General features: G+C 40.0%; 1 protein-coding gene across 1 annotated transcript in view; it reads left to right on the forward strand.

The window, feature by feature from the left end:
• The window catches only part of LOC126347959 (bifunctional glutamate/proline--tRNA ligase), a 205291-nt gene that overhangs the window by 44006 nt on the left and 141239 nt on the right, over window positions 1-20046 (forward strand). The window contains exons 6-9 of the mRNA XM_050002314.1: window positions 154-346; window positions 13756-13927; window positions 14018-14251; window positions 16146-16290. Of these exons, the coding sequence (XP_049858271.1) occupies window positions 154-346; window positions 13756-13927; window positions 14018-14251; window positions 16146-16290 (744 nt within the window). The remainder of the gene's footprint in view (window positions 1-153; window positions 347-13755; window positions 13928-14017; window positions 14252-16145; window positions 16291-20046) is intronic.

Consider the following 20046-nt stretch of genomic DNA (forward strand, 5'->3'; position numbering starts at 1 on the left):
TTCTCGCATTGATAGTACAACAGTTAAACATAAAAATTCACTCACGGTGTCATCAGTGTTGAAAATACAACAACAAAGCATTAAAATTATATTTCTAATTGCACTCACATAACAGTTCCACGTATGGTAAGTAAATTCGATTTTGGTTTATAGGTAATTTTAGAAGATCTGAAACTACTGCAAGTTAAGCCAGATGTTTTCACTCATACATCGGATTATTTTGACTTGATGCTTGAAATGTGTGAAAAACTCTTAAAGGAGGGGAAGGCTTATGTTGATGACACTGAACCAGAACAAATGAAACTGGAACGTGAGCAGAAAATAGAATCAAAAAACAGGAATAACAGTATGTATTTATTTTCATAATGTTCTTGTTAAGATATTCATGTTCCTTTATTCATGTGACAATTTCTGCAAATAAATTTTGTAGGATTTCAACAGGGTGCTAATGCCACCATTTTTCGTAGTGTATCTTTCTTGTGCAAAGGTTGAAGCTAAAAGAAAACTACAAACCCTATAAACGTGGAATAACTGTCTCCTTTCCAGTTGATTGTATCGGCAGTACAGTTGGCAAGATACAGCATCAGTGGCATAAAGGAGAGGGAAGCAGTGGAAGTGGGTGACATGTGGGAGGTAGGGTGCATGCCCCTGCTGCTACAAGCCTTAAAACTATTACGGCACAGTGGCACATGCCACACATGTAACACGACTCCTGTAAATGGTACTGCTGTTGTTAGCCCTTGTCAGGGTCTTTTAAGATATCATTGCTGCTTATATTTTCACTCTCACTGCTGGGCTCTGCATTAGTAATGTTACAATGTCAACAGATAATCCTCTCCAAATTTTTGCAGACATTCTGTGACAAGAAGTATGCTTGATAATATAATATGAAACTGTTTCCTTTACATTCAAGTGCAGAATCTAGTGTGAATGTAATGTGCTTCTTATGCAGGTATTTCACAGTTGTGAAAATTATATTGATTGTGTTTAAATATGCTTTAAGTAAGGAGGTAATGTATGAACTTCTTTTAAGACAGCTGTAACACTCCTACTTCGTATATATTTACAAAAAAGACAGAAAAATTTCTTTAGTTCTAAATAGCAGTTCTCTCAGGTACCTGAATGGATTTTTACAGTACCTTAAGAGAGGTTTGAAGCAAGAAATGAATGTAATTTCACAAATACTTGCCTTGAAAATGTCACTGCTGTCGACATACACTGATTGTGATAATTCTTCATTCTGTTTTGCAGCAAAAGTCCTGGATTTTCCATTTGTTAATTGTATATGTGATGTGGAACAGGTTGTATTATTATTATTATTATTATTATTATTATTATTATTATTATTGATGAGAGCGTGTGAACTTGTCAACCAAAGCTTCACTTCCTTGTCTTTTTTCCTTTTCTTCCCAAAACGTCTTCATTAATTCACTCTGTTTTTTCTTCCTTTTGATTGTACATTTTTTCCTTGTCATTTCTTTTATTGCGTCTTGTTCAAGTCTCATGTTCTTGATTTTATTTCTGAACTGTTCTGTCCTCAATTTCTTCTTCAGAAATTTTCAGTTGTTGCAGGACATTTTGTGTTTCTTATATCCATTTGATCTTTAACTTGCTTGTATTAATGATGTTAAAAATTTTCTTAGTGAATCCATTTTCATCCGTCTTACATTGGTGTTCATAGAGCTGTAGCCATCTTTTCCTAAATTTATCTATGATGACTGTGTGTGTGTGTGTGTAGGTCCTTGGAAGGTCATCTGACCCAAGATCTGTCTTGGAGTGTAGCACTGTAGATTTTGCTAATAATTTTTCATTCCTTTTTTTTCTCTCTGTCAAGAATTTTTGTCATCCCTCTAATACCTGTGGTTTCTGTCACATACAAGGCTTCTGGTAAAACAACCATGTTGTAGTCTCATAGTTTTGCATTACAATCACCGCTCTTTTATTGTAATGATTCCTTGTCAGTTTGTGCGCCTTTTGCAGTTTGAATATTCCTTCTGTGTGAGAGACTCTGTTCAGTCCTGTGGGTTGTATGGTTTCTCTTAAGTACTTGAAGTGAGTGACCTGTGAGATTTTTCTGTATTGTGTTTTCATTGGAAGTTTTCCATTTGATTTGGTGTCCATTTACTGAGTTTCTTCAAAGGAAATTTTGAATCCAGTTTTACATGAGATTTAATGCAGTTTATCTAAAAAAGTTATTTTTATTTATTATTATTATTATTATTATTTAATATAGCCAGATCATCAGCAAAGCCTAGGCATTTCAAAGTGACTCTTTTTTCCTTTCTCTTTTCCAATTTGAATTTCTTTGGCATGCTTTTCCCATTCTCTGATTATTTTTTCCAGCTCGTGATTTGTTCAGAGGTTCCCAGAAGCCTTCTACCACTGGGGTCTGTTGTAGTCATTTGTTGGAGTGTGCGTGTTAATCAATGTGTTTGCCTTGTTTTCTGATTTTATTGACAATGTTGAGAGTCTTTCTGAAGGTGATATGAAATCAGTTACTGAATCTGTGGTTGACTTGGGTACTGCAAAACTTGTCCCAAATTGGTTCGGTCCTTTATTGATATGCACTGCAGATTGTCCCATATAGAACATGTAATTCTAGAGAGTCAAAGTTGTTTTCATCTGTAAACCGGGTTTCTTGCCTTGGTATAATTTTTTTGTTGAAACTGCCCCGCATATTCGTTAGGTGTTTGTTTCCTGTGTTCCAGTAAAGTGTTTACATCCAATGTACTTACGAAAAATTCTGTGTCTTGTTGGAAGTGGTTTTTGGAGGATCTGATACTTCTCTGCATGGATTGTCTGGTCCACCAGAATCCCATGATCAGAAGGGGAATCCAATCTATTGTCTAGGGCCTGGAATAATGGGATTCTTTCTTGTTTTGCTGCCATAGTTACTTTAAGTTGAATAATGTTTTTGTGTAATCTCCATTGGAGATATCAAGAGTGTGAGACTTAATTGTTGAGTTAAAGCCATATGTCATAACACATGCTCCAACTAAGTGAACAAACAATGACTAACAGCCTCTGGATGCCAGGTCAGATGCTGATGAGTTTTGTAATAGGATTTGGTCCACTTTGGGTATTTCATATCCCTATTACCATATCTGGGAGGCTGACCCCTATCCGCCACCCTGGAAGGTGCCCGATGGGGGATCTACAGACCCACAACGGATTTTATGTTTTACAAATAAACCTCAGCATCCATGTTACGTACCACAGTCTCACCTCACTAACATGTTGTGCAGATGCAATTGCAAGAGAATTCTTAAACAGCAGTTTATTAAGTGAGGAACTGAGGAAAAGTAAGTTCAGTACAATATAAACATATAATGTCTTCACTTACGTTGTTCCAAAACACACAGCATTTCTCGTTTACCAGCTATCGATGGCCCTCAAAAATTACTTTATTTCATCAAAAAAGTCTGCAGATAGTGGAATATCACAGTAGATTACGAGTTTTGCATAAAAACCATGCAACAAAATACTCTCATATTTTCGTGCTCTCTTTTGCCAAAATCTCATTTTGATATCTGAAACCATATATGAAATATAAGGAATGTTGTGGATATTTCACCCTGGCTTTATTGCTGGTGTGGCGTGATTGCAAATGTGTATAATATGTCAGAGCAATTTCCTCAATATTTGTGACAGATAGAGACCACCACCCAAGTCTAAAGGGAAATTCAATGTGTTAGCTAAATTTCATACACAGCAACATATTACAAATTATTCACTTAACACAGTACCAAAGCAGCCCCTATTTTTAATGCAATTTTTTTCAAATTTCATGCTCTCTCTTACTTCCTTGTAAATATCACAATGTCTTCGACCATTTATGAAATAATGGGTACCTCATAATGAACTTGACATACAAGCTGCAAGTAAAGCAGAAATGAATTTTTTTACCAAATATTTTCTGTAAAACCATTTGAGAAAGTTTGCAAGACGTGAACCTCGATTCTGTCATCGCTGACTAACCAAAAGATGACATTGTTGACCTGCGCTACAGTACAAACAGATGAACTTGCCCAGCGTGTGGATGAAAGTTAGCCCCTGCGTATCGTTCACTGTATCCTGTGCGAACTCTAATGCATAACATGTTTGCATAAGACTAATTAGCTTATGCCACAGACATCCCATTATTTATGTACTTCTCAGGGTTTTGGAATTATTGTAACTAATCTTTATGATTGGCTTCCTTTCTCTTCGGTAATTTCCAATATTTTGTATCCACAATGGTAGCTGATTGCATTAACGCACCACTTCCGGGACACAGGGATGCGAGCTTGATCTGGATCTAATCGGTCTCACAGGTTAGCGATGAGGACTGGTGAACTAGTCAGCTTGAATCTTGATGTTTTAGGTGATTTCTCACATTTTACTTGGTAGATATCAAGCTGGTACCCATATCCTATTGCAGATATACACTACACAAGTGTTTAGAAAACATACTCTCATATGACACTCCAGTCTCAGACAGATAGGGTATACAGATTCCATCCAGACACACACACACACACACACACACACACACACACACACACACACACACACACACACGTGCGCATACTCAAGTGACCTTGATGAGACCAATTATTTATTATTGATTATTGCAAGCAGTTGCCTGGGCTGCTGAGGTGGGAAAGGATAGGCAAGGGTGCAAGGAAGGGTGGTGGGAAACAGGGTAGAGCATAAAAAAGGGAAGGTTGAAAAGTGAGACTTAGGTGGAGATGAAGAGGGGTATGGGGGCTGTAGAGGGAGGGGTAAGAGAGAGGGGGGGGGGGGTGATAGGAGGCAGTACACAGTGTATATGGGGAAGGAGTGCAGTGGACAGAAGAAAGAAGGGAAAGTAAGGTGAGGCATTGTGAGACAGGTTACTAGATACACTGGAAAGACAAAGCCGACCTATGTACTTCAGAGAAATTTGTACTCCAAGGGAGTATCCAAATGGTCTGCATAGTGAAGCAGCTGTTGAAATCATTTGTGTTGTGATGTGCAGCAGCAAGAGACTCAGATTTGCTGCAGGTTGACGGTGGTCATACATGCAAGTAGGCAGTTAGTTACTTGTCATGGCCACATAGAATGCTCAACAGTAATTGTTAATAGGTAGGAAATGCCTCTAACTGATCTGCAGTAGGTGGTGGTGCATGAGTCTACGGAACATCTGGGCTGGACAAGAACAGTTTGTATGTTGGATAGGTGGCAGAACACTACTTTGAGTAATTTGGGTAGGCTACCTTTATCTCAGGGCATTATGAGAGGTAATTGAAGCTCTGGTGGAGGATGTGGTTGAGCTTTTCAGGACCAGGGTAATACTGGGTGATCAGAGGAGAACTGATTAGTGAATGGCTAACAGGTTTACTGGTGTCTGAGGTGGTGGTGTGGGAGAACTGTTTATGGATGAGTGGATTGGATATTGTCTGTGAATAGCCTCTGGTAAGGTTATCGGTATATTTCAACAGCTCTTTCCTTCTACTCAAAATGTGGTGTGCACAGGTGAAAAATCTGTAAGGAAGAGACTAGCGTTGTGTAACTGAGCAATGGGATACAGTTTTTAAAACAGTGAGCATATACCGTGAACAGCCAAAAAACTGTTACACCTGCCTAATATTGTGTAGGTCCCCTGCAAGCAAGCAGAAGTGCCGAAACATGACATGGTGTGGACTCAACTAATGTCTGAAGTAATGCTGGAGGGAATTGACTCCATGAATCCTGCAGTGCTGTCCATAAATCCGTAAGAATATGAGGGAGTGGAGATCTCTTCTGAACAGCACATTGCAAGGTGTGCCAGATATGTTCAGAATGTTCATGTCTGGGGAGTTTGGTGACCAGCGAAGTGTTTAAACTTGGAAGAGTGCTCCTGGAGCCACTCATTAGCAATTTTGGATGTGTGGGGTGTCGCGTTGTTCTGCTGGAATTGTCCAAGACCATCGGAATGCACTCTGGACATGAAGATATGCAGATGATCAGGCAGGATCTTTACATACATGTCACATGTTAGAATCATATCTAGATGTATCAGGGACCCATATCACTCCAACTACACATGCCCCACACTATTACAGAGCCTCCACCAGCATAAACAGTCCCCTGTTGACTTGCAGGGCCCATGGATTGATGAGGTCGTCTCCATACCTGTACACATCCATCCACTCGAAACATTAGAAACGAGACTCGTCCCACCAGGCAACATGTTTCCAGTCATCAGCAGTCCAGTGTCAGTGTTGACGGGCCCAGGTGAGGCATAAAGCTTCGTATCATGCAGTCATCAGGAGTACACAATTGGGCCTACAGCTCTGAAAGCTCATATCAATGATGTTTAGTTGAATGGCTCGCACACTGACACTTGGTGATGGCCCAGCATTAAAACCTGCAGCAGTTTGCAGAAGTGTTGCACTTCTGTCATGTTGAACGATTCTCTTCAGTCGTCGTTGGTCCCATTCTTACAGGATCGTTTTCGGGCTGCAGCAATGTCAAATATTTGATGTTTTACTGTATTCCTGATATTCAAGGTACACTTGTGAAGTAGTCATAGGGGAAAATCCCCACTTCATCGCTACCTCGGAAATGCTATGTCCCATCTCTCATGCGCCGACGACAGCACCATGTTAAAACTTACTTAACTCCTGATAACTTGCCATAGTACCAACAGTAACCAACCTAACAACTGCGCCAGACACTTGTTGTCTTATATGGGCATTGTCGACCGCAGTGTCGTATTCTGCATGTTTACATATCTCTGTATGTGAATACGCATGCTTGTACCATTTTCTGTGGCGCTTCAGTGCATATGGGAGAAGTGGTAATGAGCTCCCTCTCCGGCCATTCTGATTTGAATTTCAGTGGTCTACCTACCTACAGCACGTCAGTCCCCTAGATAGGTCACAAGTTGTTTCTTCCCTAATCCTCGTGAATTGAGGGAATGATGCTTCTCAGGTTGTCTTGATGTATGTGGGACACTAATCTTCTAACACTGAGTGGCCTCTGATAATGAAGTTCATTTTTAAGCAAAAAGTATGTTATTATATAGGGGTTCCAAAAAGAATGACCCGATTTTAACTTGTAATAATATTGGGACAAATGTCACTAGGTAACTGAAGCAGCAATAGATGTAATTGGCATTGTCTAGAGTTTCAGAAAAAATCTGCTAGATGTCGCTACAAGTGCTGACCTGGAATGTGCAACCAGACTCACACAATATGGCGTCTGCGCAACAGAAGGCGTATTGTGTTATTGAATTTACTCCATACTCGATCAGTGATCGCAGTTCAGCAGACGTTTCATATTCGATTTTGTGCTAAATCACCATCACCAAAGAACATTCGACAGTGGTATAAACAGTTTGAAGAAACAGGGTGCCTCTGTAAAGAAAAAAGTCCTGGCCATCCACGCGTTGCTGAGAATAGAGTGGAACAAATCTATTGAGAATTTCAGTGAAACCCCCGCAAGTCTATGCGTCATGCTAGCTGAGAACTTGTGTTTCCGTGCATGACAATGTGGTGTGTGTTACTGCATCATTTAGCCCTCAAACCATACCAATTACAAGTGTTACAAGCTCGTCGAGATACTGATAAAGTGAAGTGAGTGGACTTTGGCAATGCTAATCGAGAGGACATGAAAGATGACACTTTTATGTCATGGTTGATATTCAGCGATGAGACAACTCTCCATATTAGCAGCAAGGTTCACCATCATAATGTGCGTATATGGGGGCTCGAAAATCCTCTTGAAACAATTGAACACAAATTTGATTCACCAAAAGTAAATGTTTTTTGTGCTGTTTCGCTTAGCAAGGTTTATGGACTCTACTTTTTTGAGGAAGAAACCGTAACAGGACAATCATATCTTGCAATGCTACGGAACTGGTTATTCCCACAACTTGACTCTGACGATTTCATCTATCGGCAACATGGAGCACCACCACAGTGGCACAACAACGTGCTCAGCTTCCTCAATGCCAACATGCCTCAACATTGGATAGGTCAAACAGAACCGCGAGACCAGGCTGTGTACTCTTGGCCTCCTCAGTCCCCTGACTTAACACCGTGTGATTACTTCCAGTGAGGATATGTTAAACAATGTGTTTACGTTCCTCCCTTACCTTGTGACATTGATGAACTAAAAACCATTATATCAGCTGCTGCAGCTTCAGTGGTAGAAGACACTTTACGCTCAGTTTGGGATGAATTCGTGTATCGGCTAGATGTCATCCGTGCAGCCAATGGAGGACATATTGAACATTTATGATGTATTTTTATAAACTTCTGTCTTTTCTGAGTAATTTAGTATGCAATTTATTGGTGTTAAGCCCTTCTCCCTAATAAATATTTCTATTTAAAATCGGGTCATTCTTTTTGGGACACCCTGAATTAAAACATTCTCGGCTCTTTTTAAAAGGCATTCAATATTAGAAAGTGTTGTTAAAAACTCAAATTAACTTATTAGGATCTTAAAATGGGACTTCTGCTGTCAGTGAATGAATAGCACACTGGGAAATGTAATAAATTGTAAAACCCATAAATTAAGCTACTCACTCTCTTGTGTATTCCTGTGACTTCAGTATTGCAAGTCTACTTTCTGGCAGCTCCTTTGTGTTGTAATCAGTACTATCAAATCGGAAAGCTAAAGTGTAATAAAAAAAGCTTCAGTGCTCATAGCTGATGTTATAGTCTGAAAGTTATATTCTTACTCTTATGTACTCATGTAGATAAATGTGTTGTTATTCAGTTCAGTGACAAACAAGTCTTTATTTTGATAGACAAATTTCTGATAGAATGTAAATAATTTATTCGTAAAAGTAACAACTAACGCGATATCAAAAGCATTTAGTCATTGACTGGCATGCAACAAGACTGAAAACTTTGCCAGCTTTTAGACTAATCTTTTTTCACCTGCCCCAGCCCCCTATCCCCATATCCCTGACCACCCCATCCCCACCCCCATACACACTTGTACAGCTGTTTCGTGACTGCTGAATACACAATGCTGAGACTCCAGTTCATCAGGTAGACTGGGGTTAGGGGTTGTATCAATTGGAGTGGGTGAAGGGTGAAACACATATTATAAGAATGCGACATGCATGCAAAGGAATTGTTGAGTTTGTGCTGTGCATGGTGACAGTAATGATGACAGAGGATTTGGAAGAGGTGACAAAACAGAGGAAGGGAATCCTGTGAGGAAACAGATGTGAATGTAGGGGATTAGTAGGATTGAGACCAGGAGGATTTCGAGAACGAAAAATGTGTTACAGTTATAATTCTCAGCTATGTACTTTAGAAAAGTTGGTGCATTAGGAAGGACCCAGGTGGCACAGGTTGTGAAACTTGAGGAAGGTTCCAGATGGTGCAGTTTGTGAAACAGCCATTGAACCTGAACGTGTTGTTCTCAACAGCATGTTCTACCACTAGGTACTCAAGTCTTCTGCGACCATTCATTCTCGTGGACTGTCAGGTAGTGGTCATGTCCCCCATGAAATGCTGTGCAGAAATTGCAGCGGAACTGGTATATAGCATGACTAATTTCACAGGTGACCCTGCCTTCGATTATCTGGGATGTAATAAACTTATGGTGTGGTTGGATTAAGATGTGCTGAGGAGGTGAATCATACAGGTCTTGTGTCTGGGTATTCTGCAGGTCTAGGGGGTGGATTTAGCTTATAGGTGGGTGACGGGATGCGCTTTAGGAGGAGTGAGTAGAAGGTCCATCATTTCTGGGCATCGTGATTGAACGTCAAAAGTCCCAGTGAAGAACATTGTTCAATTCCTCCAGTCTGGATGATACTCAGTGATGTAGGGCATGCTCCTTTGCAACTGGTTCTAGGGAGTGATGAGGATATGGTGTGGGAAATTTGTTTGTGGATGAGATTTGTGGGACATTGCCTTCAGTATATTGAGCATGGTTATTCTCAACATGGCAGATGTGCCATCTGTGAGTGAAAAGATTATATTTTGGTGTGGAAGGGATGGCATCTATCAAAATGCATGTGCTGTTAATGGTCAGTGGGCTTCATATACACAGAGATCTGAATGGAGCCATTTGAGAGGTGAAGGTCAATCTCCAGAAAGATTGCACATTGGACTGAGAAGGGGTAGGAGTGTGGGTGTTGAAGCTGTGGAGGGATGAGGATAGGGTGATTTGACCCAGGGTCCAGATCATGAAAATATCAGTGATCCGGAAACAAAGGGCTTTGTAAGGCAAGGAAGGTTTCCTCTAATGGTCCATAAAATGATTGGCATTGAGGCATGTCATGCAGGTGCCCATGGGTGTGCCACTGATTGGTTTATGTATCTTTCCCTCAAAGGAGATGTAGTTATGTGTGTGGATGTAATTAATTAAATGTGTAAGGTATGAGATGGTGGGTTTGGAGTGTCATCAACAGTGACTAGTAGGGATTCAGGTGATAATAGGGTGGGGATTGTCTAAAATTGGTGAAAGAAGTGGTTTGTATCTTTGATATGAGAGGCCAGGCTGTGGGCGAGTGGGACAACCAGGATTGTAGCGTTTATGGATCTTGGGAAGCATATAGGCAATGTATGGAGGGGGGGGGGGGTTCTCTTTGGATGAGGAGGGGAGAGGTTCAGTGGGAAGGACTCTGGGATGAGCCTCAGGATTTGATTGGAGATTATGCTAGACTTCTGTGATATGTTCACTGTGGCTGGGCTAATTGGTGGAGACAGTTGACAGATACCTCTGGTAAGGCAATCATTGCAGTTCAATGTGACAGTGGTGCGGTGCTTTTGTCTGCTAGGAGGATGATTAGATCAGGGTCTATCTTGAGGTTGCAGATGGTTAGATGATTGCCTATCTTGAGGTTGCAGGTTGTAGTTCTTTCTTCCAGTGAGAAGTGTTCGCTCCTGCTCTAATGGTCAGTATTACTGTCTCTAGACCTTGGGGTTCTTGGTTCGGTTCCCATCCATTTGCAGATTGTCTTAGACACACAAGTCTCTGAAGTGATGCCAAGTAACACTTGCACCAGACAACCGAACATCGTCAGATGGTGTCTCCCAGCCGGTAATGCTAAACCATCATTTCATTTCATTGAGGAGTTTGTGTTCAAAGGGAGAAACTTGGGGAAGGATGGTGAGGCCAAATTGAAGGTAAAGAATTCCTGGGATGTAGCCAGTGATGGGTAGGTGGAGATGGATGGGTCTCAGTTGGATGGTGACATGTTCTGAGAGAGAGAAGGTTTGTTGTTGGGATCAGTTTGAATTTGGTCACAGGAATTGGTAGCAAAGAAATGCTCACTGTAGATATCAGGAGGAGAGTAGGTTTTTGACAAGTCCAGGTGAGGCCTTTGCGCAGGACTGGAACTTCTGTACTATTGAGGCATTTGGTGTATAGTTTGACAACAGTATTTTGGGTTTGTTTAGTTTTGGGTGTAATGGGATGTTGGAAGGTAGTTTGGTGTGATAGTGCAGACAGGAGCTGGGTGCTATAAGAGGTTGATGAGGTGGTTCACTGGGGTGTTGATGAGTAGTGGTGCTCTGAGGTGGGTTAAAACATCCGATAGTTTTTGCAGGTGATGTCTGGAGTGCTCTTTTGGTTGTTGGAGAGCAAGGATTTCAGTTTGGGAGACATTGTTTAGTAGTTTGGCTGCACTGTAAGAGAATGCACAGGTAGAATAGATGGTTCAATAATGCCTGTGCTATGGAGATTTGTTTCTGTAATATCAAGGTTGTGAGGGATAGATACAGGCAGAAGCTAAATATAGGGTGTACATAAAGTCCAGGAACACTTCTCAGTTATTTATTGCAAAAGCACTAAATATATGGCATCGTCGACTGTGGCAGTCACTTCCTGTATTCTCTCCCGGAGCTGTTCTACATCTCGTGGTAGAGGCGGTACATACACCAGATCTTTAATGTGTCCCCACAGAAAAAAGTCGCACAGAGTGAGATCTGGTGGTCAGGGAGGCCATTTGATGAAGCAGCTGTCCCTTTCTGTGGCACAGCCAATCCATCGATGCAGCAGCTCTGTGTTCAGATACGCGCAAACTTCACAGTGAAAGTGTGGTGTAGCCCCATCCTGCTGAAAGATGAATGGAGAGTCTGATTGCATTTGAGGCATCAGCCATTGCTGCAACATGTCCAAGTAGAAATATCCAGTGCCAGTGGTCTCAGCAAGAAGAATGGCCCGTACAATTTTCAGTGTGACAAGGCATAAAAAAATTTACCTTTGGGGAAACATGCTCAAATTCAGTGCATTTTTGTGAATGTTTTGTACCCCAGATTCGACAATTATGCCTGTTCACTTTCCCATTAGTGTGAAAAGTGGCTTCATTGCTAAAAATTAAGTGATCAACAATGCCATGCCATCCCATCCTCTTTCAGTTGTTGCAACTGCAAACAAAACTCAAAATGCTTGTCTTTGTCGTTGTCATTGAGATGCTGCACTAGCTCCAATTTGAATGGTTTCATAGACAGTTTCTGTCACAGGACTTTCCACACTGTCATTAGAGCAATTTCGAGTTCATGGGATGCATGACGCACCGATTTCTTTGGACTCCTTATGAATGTCTCTCGTATGCACTCCACATTCACTTCACTCACACTGGGATGTGTGCTTCTCTTTGCTGGGCACAAGAAACCCGTCGTAACAAATTTATTGTGACAGTGGTAAATGGCCTTCCTTGTTGGTGGCTTCTTACGGTACTTTGTTCTAAACATCTGTTGAACTGCTGTAGCACACTTGTTTTTGTCGAACTCCGACACGCAGAAAGATCGCTCCGCACCTGAACTCGTCATGTTTGCAACTAGCACTGACTATTAGAAAATTACCAAACTATGGCGGTATACAGGGGGGGGGGGGGGGGGGGACTTTCGAAATGACATATGTGTGATATCTGTACAATGTCTGGTTCTTGTACAGTAAATAATTGAAAGTATTCCCAGACCTTATGTACACTCTGTATTTTAAGGTCTTTGTGAAAAGGAAGTTGGCATCCAGAGAAAAGGGAATTTTTGTGGTTAGGCTGAGAGGAGAGGTCCATAGTTTAGGCAGCAAGTAAGAAACCAATTATGGGATTGGGTTTCAGATAGAGAGATAAGGATACTGCCCTGAACTGATACAGATCGGTGGAGAAGGGATCCTTTTGGGATGGGATGTCATTGGAAGGAGGTGGGGGGAAGAAATGTAGATGATGTCAATGAATGGTGGGTAACACAGTGGAATATTGGGGGGGGGGGGGGGGATGGGTGGAGTTTGATTAACAGAAAAAAAGTTAAATGTTAAATAGATTCAGGAAAGGAACAAATGAAAGCATTGGATGGTTGTAAAGAGAACTGCGGATAATAAGTTGCAAGGTTGGAAAATGGTGATGCAGGGAGAAATTGTGCCGTGGGCTGTAGGATAGTTCTATGATGTGAGAATATTCATTCACCCATCAGCCATCACAGTGGGAAAGTAAGTAATAGATGTAAAATGATGACAGGAACATTGTGTAGAGGAGGACTGGATCAATTTGGAAGAGAAATATAGTAATTTGCTCTTGGATAATGTTTAATTGTAATTTGGCAGACAGGTAATTCAGGCGATGGTGTGTGCTGCATTTGAAACAATTGCTACCAATGCTACAGGATGCTGCGAAAATCACCATAAAAAACTAATTACTTTAAGAGTGATATTGTTGGCCTTAAAATGCATTTTTTATTTAATCGTCAACTTTTGTTATTTCCAGTAAATAGATTATGTGGAAGTTATCATCAGGCACTGTTACAGGCCTGCAACTTCAGATTTTTTTCCCTTTTTTCCCTTCAGGTGTGGAACAGAATATGAAGATGTGGAATGAAATGAAGCAGGGAACAGAATTTGGCCAAAAATGTTGTGTACGTGCAAAAATTGATATGAATTCTGTCATTGGTTGTATGCGTGATCCAACAATTTACAGGTGCAAAAATGAGCCACATCCCAAAACTGGAACCAAGTACAAGTAAGGAGTGCTTATATAATGATGTGGAAAATGTAATTTCAATTATTTTCTGTACTGTAGAATAATGTAATGTGACTTGTTTATTTGCAGGGTTTACCCAACATATGATTTTGCGTGTCCCATTGTAGACAGTATTGAAGGTGTTACACACTGTCTAAGAACAACTGAGTACCATGATCGTGACGAACAATTTTATTGGTTTATAGATGTTCTTGGTTTGCGGAAACCATACATATGGGAATACAGTAGACTTAATATGACAAACACAGTTCTATCAAAGAGGAAACTTGCTTGGTTTGTTGAAAAAGGACTGGTTGACGGGTGGTAAGTTCCAGCCATTTTAAGAATATTTTCAAGTCACTGACCTATATCAAAGGTAACAAACAGTTTTGTGGTGTGCATTTTCTGTATTTCGTTAGGTACTGTCATAAAATAGACATACTCAACACACAATCTTAGGTACCTGTCAAACTACATGGGCTCTCAAGATGACCCGGCTTCTGGATCATAAAACTGGGAAATTGAAAATGAAGGATGACATTCAAATCACTGGTTCTTTCTTAATATGTCTTTGTCAGTGCGAGCAGAGGTGTTGTAGGTTCACATTAATCTAAGAGTTGTGTTGTCGTTACCATTGGTACTAGTTACGATTAATTTCATTTGAAAAAACATGTATATATGCTCTGATAGTGCAGTTAGAATGCCTCACTTAAAGAGATGTGTACAAAATTAATTTAATAAGAACTAAATACTATTGTCATTATGCTTCCCCCACTGCTCTCTCTCCCAAGTGACAATTTACAACAGGAAATTATACCATAATACAGAAATGGATGTATATAGACAAACATGTTAAGATGTTGATTCATTTGTCTCCCCATACTCTCAAGTTATGTAAGGAAGGAACAGAAGTTGCTGGACTTCACAGTTTGAGAAGCTCAGTATTATGTTCCTTTCAGTTCTGCAAAATGTACAAATTCTGCTAAATTTATGTTTGCCCACTTATAAAGGAGTAGGAGTTGGCCCAAAATTACACCACATGGGTACTTCTGTTTTCTTCCCAAGCCACTGCCACTTTCTGTCCTTCATGCATTGACCTAACTTACATCTAGCTTTTCTTGTAACAATTGCCTTATAGCCCTCCTGGCAGATCTTGCTTCCAAACATGCATTAATGCTATCTGTATAAGTCTGCTGTCCTCTAAAGAAACTGTCTTAGGCTCTTCTCCTATTCCAAGTAACAAGTCATTCAGTTCCTTGGTTGAATCACTGGTGTGTTTGCATGCACATTTTTATCTTTACTTTTTACTTGTTGCTATTGTCCAGTTTCCACAGTCTTTCCAAAATTAATCTTATCAAGTGCAGAATACACATTTTCTAGTTCAGCCTGGAAGGCACCAATCTTTCTTCACTGTTCAAAACTTCATACATTTTTCCAGCACAATCTGTACTCCATGGGGAAACCTCATCAAGTGTGGGTTTTTATATTTCTAGCTGTAGGCACCCCAGAGAAAGGCTATTGCTTAATCCTCTGATGGAACATTCAGATTAACCAATTCTTAATCTTGTGTTCATATTTTTTTTTTAATATCTTGCTACACGTGGACTGATATCAGCAGATGAATTTCTGTTTTTATGTTTTTGTTTGTAGTATTATTGTAACTTGGTTGTCATTGCTTGATATGTGGGTTATTTACGAGATTATGAGTGAAAGATGTATTCATTTGTTTTGGAATATATACACTTTGCGCTTTAAAAATACAAACATATGAGTCTTCTTTCGGGCATGCATCCAGGACAAAAGTTTTCAGTGTGCTTGTAGCTTGTTAAAGATGGTAGCAGACGGACATCTAAAAGTATAAATTGGTAGCTGCAAATCTAATGCTAATTCTTCAAATTCCTTCATAAATAAACTATCTACCTTTGGTGAGAGAGAGCTATACATGCCAATAGCATCAATCTGTTCATAATATTGATTATCAGATGAAAAGAAAATGGAAGTTAAATATGCTTGAACAATGCTGTTATATCATCTTCAAACTTGCAGCTCTTCCGGGATGAGTGAAAGATTATCTGATTTTACAAAAGTGAGTATTTGTAAAATTCCTTTTCAGTGTGCAAAAAGTACATAGGACAAGGATGCATGCCTGAAAAATGATGAGATAGTCTATCCACTGTGGGAACTTCAAGAAACACATTACTATAACTTTATTTTCCAGGGATGACCCCAGATTTCCAACAGTTAGAGGCATCTTGCGTCATGGTATGACAGTAGAAGGACTGAAGCAATTTATTGTGGCCCAAGGCTCATCCCGATCTGTCGTACTTATGGAGTGGGATAAAATATGGGCTATTAATAAAAAGGTGAGTTTTAAACAAGCAAGAGCATTTATTATTGGTGTTGTTATTCCTCAGGAAAGAAAAAGAAAGGAAGGGCCATATGTCATACACCAAGAGTTTAACTGACAGTAACAAATGTTTGGTAAAAGAAGTATTACACCTGCACTGGAGAAAAATTGCACTTGACAGTTCGCGTTACATCAAGTTACGTTGGCTCTACTGTAATAGCAATGTTGCAACAGCAGCCTCTATACACGTAGCATACGATATGGATTTTCGTTCCACCTTGTAAATATAAGCTAATGAGCAATAACAATTTGTTTTTCAGTTGCTACCATAATGTGACAGGAAAGAAACAACTACATAACAAAGCACACACTTTCCATAATGGAGCGAAGGAAATAAGCATTTGATAGTGACCAGTATCTTGAAAGCAATAGATTATGTAGTTTGCAAAAGTAAATAATAACTGAGATAGCAACTTCTCACTCTAGGTTTTATTATGACAGTGATGCAATAAATAACCATTATTCATAGCTTTTTACTCACCAATTTACGGCGACAGTGATGCAGTTGTGTCCAGTTCCCCATTGTCACTGTTGTCAGAATCAGCACCAAAATTATCCTCATTGTCATCACCAGAAAGGCAAATCATCAACTGTTCATGGTCACTAATGATACTTTCATTTTCTGTGCTGCTCAAGTAAAGTTCTCATCATGCTTGACCTTTTTCCACCATGAGGCATCCATAGTCTCGAGAGCTTGTAGGTGTCATTGACTTATTTTCTTTAACAAGCTAATATAGTAGAAGCTTTGTCATGCTCGTATCCACAGCAATATTTCGCGCCTGTAACCATTGCATTGTAGCTTCTTTGCAGTTGTTTGTGGTTGGGCCTATGGTCAGTATCACTGAATGATATGGAGGATTGTCTGCTAGAATTGTTGTAGGGACAGAAAACTGTTTTAAAAGATTTTTGAACCACTCAACAAATGATGTGTGGTCCATGTCTTCACAGTAATCACATGTCATTTTGGACCAAAGAACTAAACATGCAACAGGAACAAAACCACTGTAAGAATCTGTGTCAGCCACAATCAGTCTTGCCCCTCTTCCCACCAGCTGATGATCACTGTTGCTTGGAGTGTCATCCGTACAACATTTACTAACAGCTTTCCTGGCATTAACTCGCATTTTGTCTAGCCACATTGTGGAATGAATGTCCTCCCCCACAAATTTGTGCAAGAATATGTTTCAAGTCTTTGCATTATATGCCATTTCTAACAGGACTTTGCATCTGTCTAGCACTTTGTAACAGAAACCAATACCTTTCAGCCCAATTTTTAGTTGCCTTTTCCCACCCCTGAAAAGTTCACTTTCTTTTTAATGACACTAGCAGCTTAGCTATGGTAGCATATTCTTTCCTGCTCTTGATAGCATAAATATGCCTGCATATATCATCAGTCTGGAAAGAATCTTATGTCGGTGACGGAGTGAGGCTGCTTTTTGTTTCCAGGTGTTGCTAAGAATACATTATCTGATCCACATACCTTGTAATCATTACGGATGAGATCTACATCTCTCAGCTTTTGCATCAACACTCCCTTACTACTGTTATTACACTGATTCCAAGAGTTTTTGATGTGGATTCTACTACTTCATCTGCAGGAACTGACGGCTGTCCATAACTAATTACCTATCCTTTCTCCTGCTTGTAAAACTCAAGAGCTCTCCACAGTAACTCCAGTGCCTGGCTGTTTAGTGGCACATCTTGATGCAAAGGATTGTCACTAGGTGAACAAACTCTTTTCTGTGGCATGTTTTACATATAAAAAACGTGATTGAAACTAACCACAATGCAATTGTGTCTGTACAACAAAATTTATTGGTCCGAAACATACAATCCATTAAAATTCTTTGAAGTAGTTACCTTGAGCAGTGATACACTTCTTCCGGCAATTGCCCATGCCTGGTACACTTTCTGGAATGTGGTGACTGGAATTTCATTTAGAGTATGTGTTGCTGCCTTTTGGATGTCCTCAATGGTGTTAAAAGGGCACCCCTTCATCTTGGTTTTGATGCTCAGAAAAAGGAAGAACCCTGATGGTGCCATGTTGGGGCTGTAGGGCCCCTGTGACATTGTTGCCAAGTTGCGCTTCCCTAGGATCTCCCGAATCAACAGAGCATTGTAGCACAGCACGTTGTCCTGACGCAGTGTCTGTGTTGAAGTGGGCATATGTATCAGTCAGGTGATACAATCTGCTATTCTTTTTAACAGTCCTAGGTGGTAGGCTGTGTTCAGTCATTCCTTATGGTATGAACTCCAAATGGATCAAGTCTTTTGCACCGAAGCAGGTGATTAGCATAGTTTTCATTTTTGATTTGTTCTTTCTTACTTTCTTGGGCCTGGGAGACATGGATGTGTGCCACTCTCAGCTTTAGGGCTTCGTTTCTGGGTCGTACACAAAAGCCCATGTCTCATCTCTGTTGATGACGTCATCTAAAAAACAAGAGTCTCTTTTTCAACCATTCTACAAGTTATTTCGCGATCTGCATGGGTGGCATAATTGTCATTTTGATACTGAACTGCAGCAGCATGCCTGTACAGATGCTTGTAGTTGTTTAGAGTTTCGTCAATAAAATAGGGACCGATGACGCACTTCTTGAAAAGTGCCTACTACACGTTGACAGACCAAGGTCATAGCTAATCCACTTCCCTCAACCATTGTGGAGTTTCAGTTGACAGTTGGTGCATATTGTGAAGATTTATTGCCCACAGTTTTTAATCAATGCTTCATCCACAAACAGCTGTCAACGAGGTAGGTGGGATTATATACATTGGAATGTGGTGCTAGCAGAACAGTCGTTTAGCTTATCACACTTGCACATTCAAGTTGGCTGGTAATGACATGGAAATTGTGTGTTACTCCTGGTAAAATATTGGTCGCATTTCTTTCATTAGTTCAGTTTCTTTTTCATTGATGGGTTTTATTCTTCACACTTCCAGTTTCTTGAAATTTTCCTAATTGTGTTTGCAAAGATGGATCATCAGGGCTTTCCCTTCCAGCCTACAACTGCACTGCTTCTCTGACAATTTGATGATATTGAATATGCACAGAAACCATATACTCCTATTTGACTATCGTTTGCAATGTGAAAGTCCGAATAGCTTCATGAGCAAGTTGTCTGATAGCTATCACAGCAATGCACAGATTGAAGGGCTGCAAGGTCCTAAGTAAACATACAAACCATACCTGAAGTAAGTATTTATTTACATTTGATACTGTATGACGGACATGTGCGAGATGCTTTCACTTGATGGCAGGACAATGGTTTGTGGTGTTGTTGCCTTGTTACAAAATTCCATAAAAGTTATATTGTGAAACCCCCTTCAAAGCCTTTATCCAATGCCACAGGAAAAAGTACGTATTTCTGGTTTTAAGAGAAGGTGATCTCTTAATTTGGCAGTTATAAACATTAAAAATTACATGCATATGTTAGAATATTTGCCACATTGTCCACTACAATTTAATGAAAACTGCACCTCGGTATATTTAGTCTTTTTGGATACATGTGTTGCCTTTCTTAATTGCCCCACACTGTATACTAAAATATTTCCACTAAAGTACGACATATAAATTTTGAATCTCGCACGTCACATTCTGTTGTTTTATTTCCATTGCAGTTTATACTCTGCATGCAGTTGTTGTAAGTTCCTTTTTTCTAACCATTTGTGTCTTTCATGAGAAGTATATGTATGTGGTATAATACAATTTTTGATC

This window comes from Schistocerca gregaria, chromosome 1 (genome assembly GCF_023897955.1).
Source record: "Schistocerca gregaria isolate iqSchGreg1 chromosome 1, iqSchGreg1.2, whole genome shotgun sequence".
In the NCBI taxonomy this organism is placed as follows: Eukaryota; Metazoa; Arthropoda; class Insecta; order Orthoptera; family Acrididae; genus Schistocerca; species Schistocerca gregaria.